Source organism: Ursus maritimus, unplaced genomic scaffold (assembly GCF_017311325.1).
Source record: "Ursus maritimus isolate PB19 unplaced genomic scaffold, ASM1731132v1 scaffold_3, whole genome shotgun sequence".
NCBI classification, from domain to species: Eukaryota; Metazoa; Chordata; class Mammalia; order Carnivora; family Ursidae; genus Ursus; species Ursus maritimus.
Window position 1 is genome coordinate 60,674,051 of NW_024425563.1, and position 12,694 is coordinate 60,686,744.

Below are 12,694 nucleotides of genomic sequence, written 5' to 3' on the forward strand. Positions count from 1 at the left end.
TTTAGAAGAACTTCTTTATGCATTTGGGCATCTCCTGTGTTTATCACCATGCCTCATCCAAGCCTCAGTCCTCCAAATCTATAGGCGGCACTGCAGCCTGACTCCTAGAACCCACCAGGACCTTGGGACTACCTTTTGGAGGTACCGGCTCTGAGGGCGAAGTTCCAGGTGATGGATAAGGGGATTTAAGAACTGAGACTGCCAAAGAAAAACTAGGAAAGTGAGGTTTCATTTAATGACTAAAATGATGCAAAACAGTTGTGGGTTTTATTTGTTTTGTTTTTTTCAGGTGGGCACCTTCTTCTTCTGCAGAGGGAACCACACATAGGAAGATAACTTCAGACTGAAGACCATCCCTGGGGCAACTTTAGGAGTCATTTGACCATGTGCTGAAGGATCCTGAGTTACTGGGTCACCACTGGACAACTGAAGGAACACGGATCACCAGCAAATACAAGATGGCTAACCCCACATGTTTGGAAGTCTCTTCCACTTCTCAAAACTGTCAGAGGCAGAGGAAGAGAGCTATCAGTGTTGCAGCATTAATCTCCACTCCCTCCTCCCATCCTTCATCACCGAGGCCTGAGGGTACAGGGGCAACTTCTGAGAAGCATGTGTGCCTTTGGAGGCAAATCAGCATCCCCAATTATCAGGTTAAGAATGAATCCGTCTACAGGTGTTATCAAGGGCACTGCCTCTTCCAACAGAACCTCGCAAGCCTGCTTTTACTGGAGGTCCATCTGAAAAATTTCTAGGATTATCAAGTTTTCTTAAAGCATTTGTTAAAACTGTGAGACGCGAGGTGCCATGCTATACTCCGTGAGCTTGTCCCGTGGACGTGTGACTGCTATTGAGATCAGAGGTAGTGGAGCCACAGCCAGGAAGCGCAGAACGTGGTCTTCAGGGAGGGAAAGTGGGCGTGGCTTTCCATCGGGTGGGTGGGGCTTCGGAGGGAGGCGTCGCCGCACGCTTGGCGGCGCGGAAGAACAGCGCAGCTATTCCTGAAAGGACCACAGCGTCCCAGAGCGAGGACACGCAGCGACCCTGAAGACTGTGCAGAAACGGACTGAAAAAGTCCTGTGATAGGCGGGCCGAGGTGTCCCCATCCTGCCTGCACCCACAGCCCAGGCTCTGCGACACCTTGGACCTCACGCGCTGCAGCAGCGATGCTCGGCCGTGTCTGGGCGCTGGCGCTGCTGCTCCTGGCCCCGGGGCAAGGTCGGCAAGGTAGGGCACAGGCGGCAGGGAGTGCTGGGACGACACTCCGGCCTTTGGGAGAAGGGGGCTGACTTCCTGTATAACGGAACGTCCTTGAGCATTTTTATGGCCGAATCTGATATTTGTGTCTCACCGCCCTCCCTTACCACAGTCTTTGGTCAGCTTGCAGCCTTTCAGCTCTCCATTTTTTTTTCTTTGCGCTCAGGAGGTTGTTGCCTCCTCTTCTCCCGCTCTAAGACCCTCAGTTCTGTTACTGTTCCTCTGATTGTTTCCTCCTGATATCCCGGTCTTTAAGGTCCCTTTAATTTACTGTAGGAAACTTTTACTGGATATGTCAGGCATCCTAGCGGCAAGTGAATCCGAATTATCCGAAAAGAGTTCAGTTCTAAACTGCGCGATTTCTACCCCACTCCCACCCCACCGCTGGAAATAAGTAACGGATGAGCACTTTATCCCTAAAATAAAAAAATAAGTTAAGTTTTGTGTGTGATTTTTTTAGTATATCTATTAGAACCCCTCTTGCTGCTGTAAGAGAACTGCACGGAAAAAATAGCGCCACTCCAGCCTCTTTAATCCATGACAACGAAAACAGTTTAGAATTCAGTGAAGTTAAAACAAAACATTAATTAGCTCTTTTTGGTTGTTTTTTGTGTATATATAGATAGGAATATTAAGTGAAAGGTAACTTATTCTTATAAATTTCCTTATATTTTTCAGAAATCCGATCTGTGTACAACTTCGAAAAAAGAATTATGTGCAACATTTATAATTGTTTAGGGTATAGTTTTGTTTTCATGTTAATCTCAGTCTATTTTACTAAGGTAAATTTGCTCTGTAAAAAAGGGAGGGAGAGGAGCAAGCACTATCTCATGTAAGACTTTTAAAATAATATTAAAACCCAATTTAGGGGCACCTGGGTGGCACAGTGGTTAAGCGTCTGCCTTCGGCTCAGGGCGTGATCGCGGCATTCTGGGATCGAGCCCCACATCAGGCTCCTCCGCTATAAGCCTGCTTCTTCCTCTCCCACTCCCCCTGCTTGTTTCCCTCTCTCGCTGGCTGTCTCTATCTCTGTCGAATAAATAAAATCAAATCTCTAAAAAAAAAAAAAACCCAATTTATTATTTTCTGAAATACCTTTTTTTTTTTTTTTGAAGATATTATTTGTCAGAGAGAGCATAAGCAGGTGGAGCTGAAGGCAGAGGGAGAAGCAGGCTCCCTGTTGAGCAAAGAGCCCAAAGCAGAACTCTCTCCCAGGACCCTGGGATCATGACCTGAGCCAAAGGCAGACACTTAACCAACTGAGCCACCCAGGCGTCCCTCCTGAAATGATGCCTTAACAAGGTATCATTAGTCTATATCTTCTTTGGTTTGCTTACAGATTTACTAGGTCTTCCTGAAGAACTGTTAAACATACATGTAATAACATTAAATATGCATGTGTTACAGTTAGATAAAATATTTCCAGAAAAATGACCAGTATTTATAAAGAGAATCTGCTTCAGTATTGACTATAGATCACAGAACCCCTTCTTGCCTCTATATAATAGCTTTATAATCTCTCTACTGAAGGCAAATATTAGCCCTTACCAGGTTCTAAGCTCATATCATGGTAAAGTTGGTAACTTTTTAAATCTTTAATAGAGATAGGAGAGAGGAAGAAAATGATTTTTTTTTTCAAACAGCCGCAAGTCACTCATTTACAGTGTCCAGTAGTTATTGCAGTGTCCAGTGGTCTGGTTTTTAACATATTCACAGATAGGTGCGGCCACTACCGTCAGTCTTAGAACATCTTTATCACCTTGAAAAGAAATTCAGTACTCTGGCTTTCGATCCCCTATTGCCTCCAATACCTTCTCATCTTTCCAACTGTAAGCCATCCATCTCTGACCTACTTTCTGTTCTATAGACTTGCCTATTCTGTATATTTTATATAAATGGAATCATATAACAGGTTGTCTTTTGTGACTGACTTCTTTTACCTAGCGTCATGTTTTCAAGGTTCATTCATATTGTACCATACTTAGTCCTTCATCTCTTTTTATGGTGGAATAGTTTTCCATTCTAAGTATTTACCACATTTTGTATGTATACTCATCAGTTGATGAACATTTGGGGTTTTTCCACCTTTGGGCCATTATAAATAACACTACTTTGAACATCGTGGTACAAGTTTTTGTGTGGACACATGATTTCATTTCTCTTAGGCATATATATAACTAGAAGCAGAATTACTGAATCATGGAATTATTCTGTTTAACCTTTTGAGGAACAGCCAGATTGTTTTCCATAGTGGTTGTGCTGTTCTGTAGTCCCATAGAAGTGTGTGAAGGTTCTAATTCATCCACATTCTTGTCAACATTGAGATTTTTATTTTAGCCATGCTATTATGAATGAAGTGACATTGCTTTGTGGTTTGATTTGCACTTTCCTGGTGGCTGATGATGGCAAGCTTTTTTCATGTATTTATTGGATATTAGTATATCTTCTTTGAAGAAATATTACTCAGATACTTTAACAGTTTTTTAAAATTGGGGTGAGTTATATGAGTTATTTTTTTTTTTAAAGATTTTATTTATTTATTTGACAGAGATAGAGACAGCCAGCGAGAGAGGGAACACAAGCAGGGGGAGTGGGAGAGGAAGAAGCAGGCTCATAGCGAAGGAGCCTGATGTGGGGCTCGATCCCACAACGCCGGGATCACGCCCTGAGCCGAAGGCAGACGCTTAACCGCTGTGCCACCCAGGCGCCCCTATATGAGTTATTTTTGTTGTCGAGTTGTATGAGTTATGTGTGTATTATAGATACAATTCTCTTACCAGATATGTGATTTGCAGTTTTTTCCCCATTCTGTGAGTTGTCTTTTCACTTTCTTGATAATGTCTTTTGAAGCAAAGAAGTTTTAATTTTAATGAAATCCAATTTTTCTGTCTTTTCTTTCATTGCTTGTACTTTGTTGTCATATCTTGGAATTTGTTGCCAAATCTAAAGTCATGAAGATTGACCCCAATTTTTTTAAGGGCTTTATAGTTTTTGCTCTTGTATTTTGGTCTTTGGTACATTTTGAGTTAATTTTTATATATGGTACAGCATAAGGGTCCAGGTTTATTCTTTTGCATGTGAATATCCAATTTTCCCAGCACCATCTGTTGAAAAGATTGTCCTTTCCCCATTAAATGACCTTGGCACCCATATGCCAAAATTCAGTTGAAAACCATAGATAGAAATGTGGGTTTATTTCTGGACTCTCAATTTTATTCATTGGTCTATGTTTATCCTTATATCAGCACTATGCTGTTTTGATTGCTGGTGCTTTGTAGTGAATTATGAAATGGGAAAATATGATTCCTCCTATTTAGTTTTTCTTTTTCAAGATTGGTTTAGCTCTTCTGTGTCCCTTGAAATTCCATATGAATTATGAATTAGTTTGCCTATTTCTACAAAGGAGTTACTTGGTATTCTGATAGGGATTTGATGAATCTTTGTGTTAATTTGGAGAGAATTGCAATCTGAACAACATTAAATCTTCTGATCCATGAACATGAACATGGATGTATTTCCATTTACATAGATCTCCAGTTTCTTTCAACAGTATTGTGCAATGTTTAGAGTGTAAGTTTGGGCTTCTTTTGTTAAATTTATCCCTAAGTATTTTGTTCTTTTGAAGCTATATAAGTGGAATCGATTTTTTAAATTTCATTTTCTATCATTGCACATGTATAAGAGTATAATTAAATTTTGTATCTTGATTTTGTATCCTGAAACCTTGTTAAACTTGTTCATTGTAGCTTTTGTGTGTTTGGATTTCTTAGGAATTTTTACATAAAAGATCATGTCCTCTGTGACTAGAGATAGTTTTACTTCTTCTTTTCCAACCTGGATACCTTTTATTTGTTTATCTTGCCTAGTTGTTCTACTTAGACCCTGAAGTACCATGTTGAATGGAAGCAGGGAGAGTGGGCATTCCTAATCTTATGAGAAAGCACCCAGTCTTTTTTCATCAAGTATGATGAAAACTGGAGGGTTTTTGAGTTTTGGTTTTTGTTTTTTTGGGGGGGTTTTTTGGGGTTGTTTGTTTTGTAGATTCTCTTTATCAGGTTGAGTTAGTTCCATTCTATTCCTAGTTTTTTCGGTATATATATCAAAAAAGCGTGTTAGATTTTTTTCAAATGATTTTTCTGGGTCTGCTGAAAAGCACTTGTGAGTTTTTATTTTTTTATTTTATCAATAAGGTATATTACGTCGATTCAGTTTTGGAAGTTAAATCAACCTTACAATTGGTTTAAATTCCACTTGATCATGGTTTATAATTCTTTGTCTAATTTCTGGATTCACATCGCTAATATTTTGCTGAGGATGTTTGCATCCATATTCAAAAGATTTATTGGCCTGCAGTCTTCTTTTCTTGTGGTGTCTTTTTTCTGGTTTTGATATCAGAGTAATACTGGGTTCATAGAAGTCTGGAAGTATTCTGTCCTTTTATATTATTTATGTTTGTGAAGAATTGGTATTATTCTTTAAGCGTTTGGTAAAATGGAGCATTGATGCCATCTGAATCTGGCCTTTTCTTTATGGGTGTGTTATGGGTTTTTTTTTTTTTAGCTCAATATTTTTACATGATATAAACCTATTTGGATTGCTTATTTCTACTTGAGTCAGTTTTGTCGTTTGTGTCTTTTTAGAATTTGTCAGTCTCATCTAACTTATCTAATTTATTGTAATAATATTCCTATTTATTTTTTACTTATTTATTTTTTAAGATTTTATTTATTCGTTTGACAGAGAGAGAACACAGCAAGGGGAGCTGCAGGCAGATTGAGATGGAGAAGCAGACTCCCCACTGAGCAGGGAGCCCAAGCTGGGCTTGATCCCAGGACCCTGAGACCTGAGCTGAAGGCAGATGCTTAACCGACTGAACCACGCAGGCACCCAATAATATTCCTTTTTTAAAAAAATATTTATTTATTTATTTATTTATTTATTTATTTATTTATTTATTTATCTTAGAGAGAGATAGAGAGAGTTCACAGGATGGAGGGCAAGGGAGAGAGAGAGTCTTAAGAAGATTCCATGCTGAGCATGAATCCCCATGCAGGGCTCAAACTCACAACCCTGAGATCACGATCTGAGCCGAAACCGAGAATCCAACATTTAATCTACTGTGCCACCCAGGCACCCCTGTAATAATATTCCTTAATAAAATCTGTAGTGGTGTCTCCTATTTCATTTCGAATTCTGGCAATTGAGTCTTCTCTCTTTTTTTCCCCTCAGTCTCGTTAGAGATAATGCCAATTCCGTTGATTTTTTTTTTTTTCAGAGAACCAGCTTTTGGTTTCATTGATTTTCTCCATTGTTTTTCTATTCTCAATTTTACTAATTTACTCTCTAATCTTTAAATTTTTTTTCCTTCTGCTTCCTTAAGATGTGGTATGCTCTTCTTTTTCCAGTGTTAAGGAGCAAGGTTAGCTTATTACATTGAGCTCTTACTCTTGTCTAATGTAGGCATATATATCTATAAATTTCCATCTAAGTACTAATTTGGCAGCATCTCATTAATTTTGTTTTGTTGTATCTTTGTTTTAATCTTTTCAGTGTATTTTCTCATTTCCCTCCTAATTTCTTTTTTGATCCATCAATTATCTAGGTTGTTTAATTTCCACATATTTGTAAGCTCTTTAAATTTATTTCTGTTGATTTATAATTTCATTCCATCATGGTAAAAGATCACGTTTTGCATGATGTCTGTCTTCTTTAAATTTATTGAGGTTTATTGTGTGGTCTAGTGTATTGTCTATCTTGAAGAATGTTCCATGTGTACTTGAGAAGAACTTCTGCTTGCTGTTGTTGGGAGGAGTGTTCTATAGATGTCTGTTAGGCTTTATAGTATTGTTCTAGTTCTATTTCTTTGTTGACCTTCTGCCCATTTTTCTATTCATATTGAAAGTGGAGTATTGTGGGGTGCCTGGGTGGCTTAGTAGGCTAAGCATCCAACTCTTGATTTCTGCTCAGGTCATGATCTCAAGGTTGTGAGGTCAAGCTCTGTGTCAGGCTCCATGCGTAGTGTGGAGTCTGCTTGTCCCTCTCCCCCTGCTCTTCCCCCCTACCCGAACCCCGCTCACTCTCTTTCAAATAAATAAATAAAATCTTTTTTTAAAAATGCAGTATTGAAGTCCTCAACTATTACCATTGAAGTAGGTATTTTTTTCCTTCTCTCTGTGTGTGTGTATGTGTGTATTCATCACTGGGTATCTCCTCATGGACTGAACCTATCCTCATTGCAAAATGCCCCTCCTTATCTCTACTAACATTTTTAAAGATTTTTTTGTCTGATATTAACATTAGCCAATCCTGTTTTTTTGTGGTTGTTGTTTGTATGATATTTTCCATACTTTTACTTTCAATCTATTTGTATTCTTTACAAGAGGCATTCAGTTTTTGCCTTATATATGGAGGGCAAAGTAAAGAGATTTAGCAAACTAGTCACTCTCTATCTGACCTTGCTTTTTTAGCCTTTTGTGTTGTTGCAGAACTCATGGTCTTTTTTGAATATCAGAAGCTTTAGGGAAGCTATACAAATTTTAAAAATTGACAAATATTTGAAATTCCCATAGGACAATATAAAGTTTATAATGATAAACTCAGATATTATGAAGTACCTGTCTTCAGGCATTAAGCATATTCATCTCTTAAAAGTACAGTGATTTATCTACTTTCCTAACATATTTGTTTGTCCACCAGTTATAAATCTTAAAGAATCTTGGCCATTGTGTTAAACTAGAAAACAATCTAGTACAGATTATTTTATATCTACAAACAAAACTAGAAAACCGTTTCATATTGTATCATTATGTATCTATTATTTATAACTTGGCACATTCTCCCAAAGTATTTCAAATTGAGGTATTACAGATTCTATTATATACTGTCTCACTTATTTGAATCCTATGGGGATAGACAGAATAAATAGAAATGTCAATTTTAATGTATATTTTATATGTACTTTTGTCGTGAGGGAAAAGTTATATTGGTAGTTTTCTAGAAAGTTTAGCACATCATTCATGTCATAAAATTGACTAGTGAGCAAGCTCTAATTGTAGAGCTCTTCTTTTAGTATTTGAGGAGCTAAGTCCCCAGATTTCCAAATGGGAACCCAAACTATCCTTATAATTTTCACTTACCTAGCTGTATGTTGCATTCTCGAGTTAAGGTTGTAATGAGGTTTTTGAGTGTAGCTTGTTCATTGCTAATAAGATTTTAAAATTTTCTACAGAGACCTTTAACATTTTTAAAAAGACAAGTCAATTTTTTGGGAAAAAAATGAACAATACAAAATATGGGTTATTATTTAATCATATGAATTAAGAATTTTCCTCTAAAATAAATACTAAATAAAAATAAATAAATTTTTAAATTTTTCTGTGTAAATATTATGTAGTTCTTTAGTATTGTTTGATGTAAGGAACAAAGGCAAAAGAAAAAATTAAATTTCCTTACAACTTTTAATCCATTGACAAGTCCTTGAGACAGGCAGAGTGACTTCCTCTAGGAACTCAGCTGCCTCGATGTTAATACTTTGCTGAGGGCAAAAGGCAACTTTACATTAATGTTAACCCAACCTCCAGGATCGTTTACATTTCCTTTGAAAATTTCTTTGAAAAATTCCTTTGAAAATTTCCTTTGAAATTTTCCTTTGTTTCTACCCTCCAAGATACATGTTGGCAATCATCCCCCAAGCATATGGCCCACTGATATACATCTAAAGGGTCTCATGACTAAGGTTTTACTAGATAGTAATAAATGACCTTTTCCTAACAATAGCTACCCCCCTCAAGGTCCTAAAAACCTTGCTTCCATAAATCCTTAGAGACTTTCACTATCCCTAACCCCCTCCCAACTTAAAAGTATATAACTGGTCACCCAGCACAACCTCAGTGTATCTCTTTCTGTCCACAAGTTCTGTCACCATGCTTTAATAAAACTACTTTTGTCCACCGAAGACGTCACAAGAATTCTTTTTTTGACCGTTTGCTCTAAACCCCAACATTTGCACATCACTGTTGCTGTTACGCTGTGATTGCCACTACATTTATTACATCTTTAGCTTTGGATTAGTAAACAGTTATTCAAAGTGCAAAGTCAGAGGAAATGTGAGCGCTACAGAAGCATTAAGAAAGAGAAATGCTCTACAGAATAAAGATGGAGTTAGTTACTTTTTTCCCAAGACAAAATTCTATTGCAGGAAAGAGATCAGCGAAAACATTTCAATAATTCATGCAAACCTCACTAGGAATCTCTTTTTAAATATTTTCCTTAGTTTCTAACCAGGTACAATGTCGCGGTGTGGATAGGATCTTAGAGTTATTTTAAAATTAAATGAAATGATGGCATATCCCCAGAGTTCTATCCATATACATTTTATGAAATATTTATTGAGGGTTTACAGTTTGAGATAATCAAAGTCAATAGTGCTTTTTGGATTATATTTTTCTAGGGAAGTTGAAAACTGGTGGAGCAAGAGATAAGAGAAGAAACCTTTTGTGCTCATTCCTAAATTTTTTTACTATACAAAATTCTTTAGGGGAGACCTTTTGTCTTGAAGAACAATACATTCTACACAGTTTAATTGCTATCTCTACAAACAACAAAAAGCAAAAAAATTATAACTTCATAAGCTACACTTATGAGATTGACTTACAAATTAATATCTTTAGTTTATTGTGCTCTTATTAACTTAAGCTCAGAAATTGATTTTGATTTAAAAACACTTCTGTGGGGCGCCTAGATGGCTCAGTTGTTAAGCGTCTGCCTTTGTCTCAGGGCGTGATCCCAGGGTCCTGGGATCAAACCCTGCATCGCGCTCTCTGCTCTGCTGGGAGCCTGCTTCTTCCTCTCCGACTACCCCTGCTTGTGTTCGCTCTCTCTGGCTGTCTCTCTCTCTGTCAAATAAATAAATAAAATCTTTAAAAAATTAAAATGAAAAATAAAAACACTTCTGTAACTTAAAATTATGTAATAAATGTTTGAGAGTTTTTGTTCAGTTAGATAAATTTTTCCCACAGTGAAGTACTTTAGTAATGATTGAATTTTTCTTTCATATTTCTATTTCATAGATATTATATATATTGTAGTAGTTTCCTTCAATATACATAATAGCTAATATTTGGAGATTTTCTACCTACTCTGTCAACAAGAAACTCTGGTATCCAGATAATGACAGGTCTTTGTGCTTCCTATCATTTGAGAGTACAGGAACTTCAAACAAGAGTTATAATTCTAGTTATATTTCTAGGGTATATTTCTAGGATTACTACCTCTGTTTCTTTCTTCTTCTTTCTGGGAGAGGAACTTTATGTTCTGCCTCTGTGGGTATGACAGAAAAAGTATCTTCCAGGCCAAGTGCTGGTCAGAAATGGCTTTCCATACTACAGCATCTCTCTTTCCCCAGGGTGTTTTCTTGTTTCTCCTTCAAAACTGTGCCCCTGTACCCCATTCCTTTTCCTATGCTTGTTAATAAAAAGGGATTTCAATACTTTATCTTAAAAAAAGAAGAAGAAAAAAACTTTGAAAACTTTATATTCTTTCCTGTACTCAAGAATGCAGGAAACTTCAATAGGAGGGCATTTTGCAAAAATTAGATTGGCATTAAAAGCTTAATTTACTTTGTTGCCTTCCAGGACTTGGCAGAGTTGGAACTTGGGGGGCATGTGGCTACTGGGGAAGAAAGTGGGTCATGGAGGGTCAATAATGGCATTCAGATCTGGAGGGCCACTCTCAAGAAGAGTCTTTGCAGGGTCTGTGACTTCAGATGGTAAGAGTAAACAGATCCTAACTCAACAGTGAGCAGCAGTATTGCTTGTCCAAATTAAATGAAAATAAAGTTCTTGAAACTTAAGTACCTCAAAAATATATTCTACAGTTTGTTGATTGGTTTATTGCATTTATGGAAAATTCAAGTCCTCTTTGACTTACTAAGAGACCCTGACATTTTAGATGGTCATTATGTGCAGTTGTAGGTTATTTGCTTAATTTGGGGGAGAGAATCAATTTTAACTGAGGACTAAGCTATGTTAATGAAGAAAACACATACATAAGACACTGTCTTTCCTTCGTAGCTCAGGAGTGCTCTCCTGGGGGACACCAGTTTCTTCGGAGCCCTTACAGAAGTGTGCATTTTGACTCAATGCACCTCCAGCATTCTCCCTTTCAAGACCTCATATGTGACCATTCCCTCTCTCCCGGATGGTATCGGTTTCTCATCTTTGACAGACCTGCTGAGATGCCAACCAAGTGTGTTGAGGTATTTCAACTCACTAAGCGTACACTACATGTGTATTTTCTTATGTATTTTTTCATATGAGGATTGAATATTGTTACAACCAATTTATTTCTCACTCTGAAATATAATTTTACTCTTGTGTCAGGATTGAGTTAATCCAAAGGAGTGTTGCCATGTTCCCTGTTATAATAATAATAGTAATAGTTAATGTTATGCTCATGCAGTCCATCAAGGGTTTTTTACCTACAGTATCTTACATAGTTTTTACAACTCTAGAATATAATCTATCATCATTTCCATCATAGAGCACAGGAAACACAGACTTTTAAGCGAAAACACCCCTATTAGAGTTACCCAGCTAGCCAAACAGCCAAGTTTTGATCACAGGCCACCAATCTTCAGGGCTCCTGTACTTAACCACAAGTAACTTGTAAACAGTAAGATACTGTGTTTTCTAAGTGCTTCAAGTTCTTGTCAGTCTTAAATAGAAGGCCCCTTCTCTGTGAAGGCTCTTCATTCTCCTTATTGTTACCCATATTTCGTGAATTATGCAGAAGCAGGAATTATTTTCCCTTTTAAATGTAATGTAGAAAAAAAAACTCAGGAAAGATACCCAAATTTTAACAGTATTTAAGTAGTGACATTGTGGCTGTCTTATTTTTCCCTTTTTGTTTATTTGCTTGTCACTTCTGTGGCATTTTGTTTGCAATAAACTAAAAAAATCAGAATTTAAAAGGAAAATTTAAGGAAATTACAGGAAATTCACTACATCCTTAAATATTTGTGCTCTTTTTCTCTGCCTGAACATATTATAATTGAATCTAGACCCTCACACAAATGTAAAGGTGAACTGATTTCGCTGGGTCTGTGCCCCAGGGAGAAGTGTTCCCTGCCTCCACTCTCTCATTCCCTATTGAGCCGAGGCTTTAGAGGATCCACTTGGTGAATCGGTAGATTTTTTTTTTTTAATTATTATTATTTTTTACTCTACAGGATAATACAAGTCTGTGTAAATAAATGTCTATGATGTTTAAAATAATTCATGTGCATTATAGAAAACTGTTAATAGAATAACATTCATTCATCATCGACCCACACAGTCACACCACCATGAACATTTCGCTGTTGTTCCCTCTTTTTGTATTGATTGCTCTGTAAGGTTCATGCTACACATCCAATTACAAAACATGCTTTTCTCAGGTA

At 37.1% G+C, this 12,694-nt stretch overlaps 1 protein-coding gene across 1 annotated transcript in view; it reads left to right on the top strand.

The window, feature by feature from the left end:
• VWDE (von Willebrand factor D and EGF domains) overlaps positions 1-12,694 on the top strand; it is an 84,763-nt gene that overhangs the window by 18,726 nt on the left and 53,343 nt on the right. Inside the window, exons 3-4 of the mRNA XM_008686528.2 lie at positions 290-1,227; positions 11,328-11,512. Coding sequence (XP_008684750.2) covers positions 1,167-1,227; positions 11,328-11,512 — 246 coding nt within the window. The 5' untranslated portion in view covers positions 290-1,166. The remainder of the gene's footprint in view (positions 1-289; positions 1,228-11,327; positions 11,513-12,694) is intronic.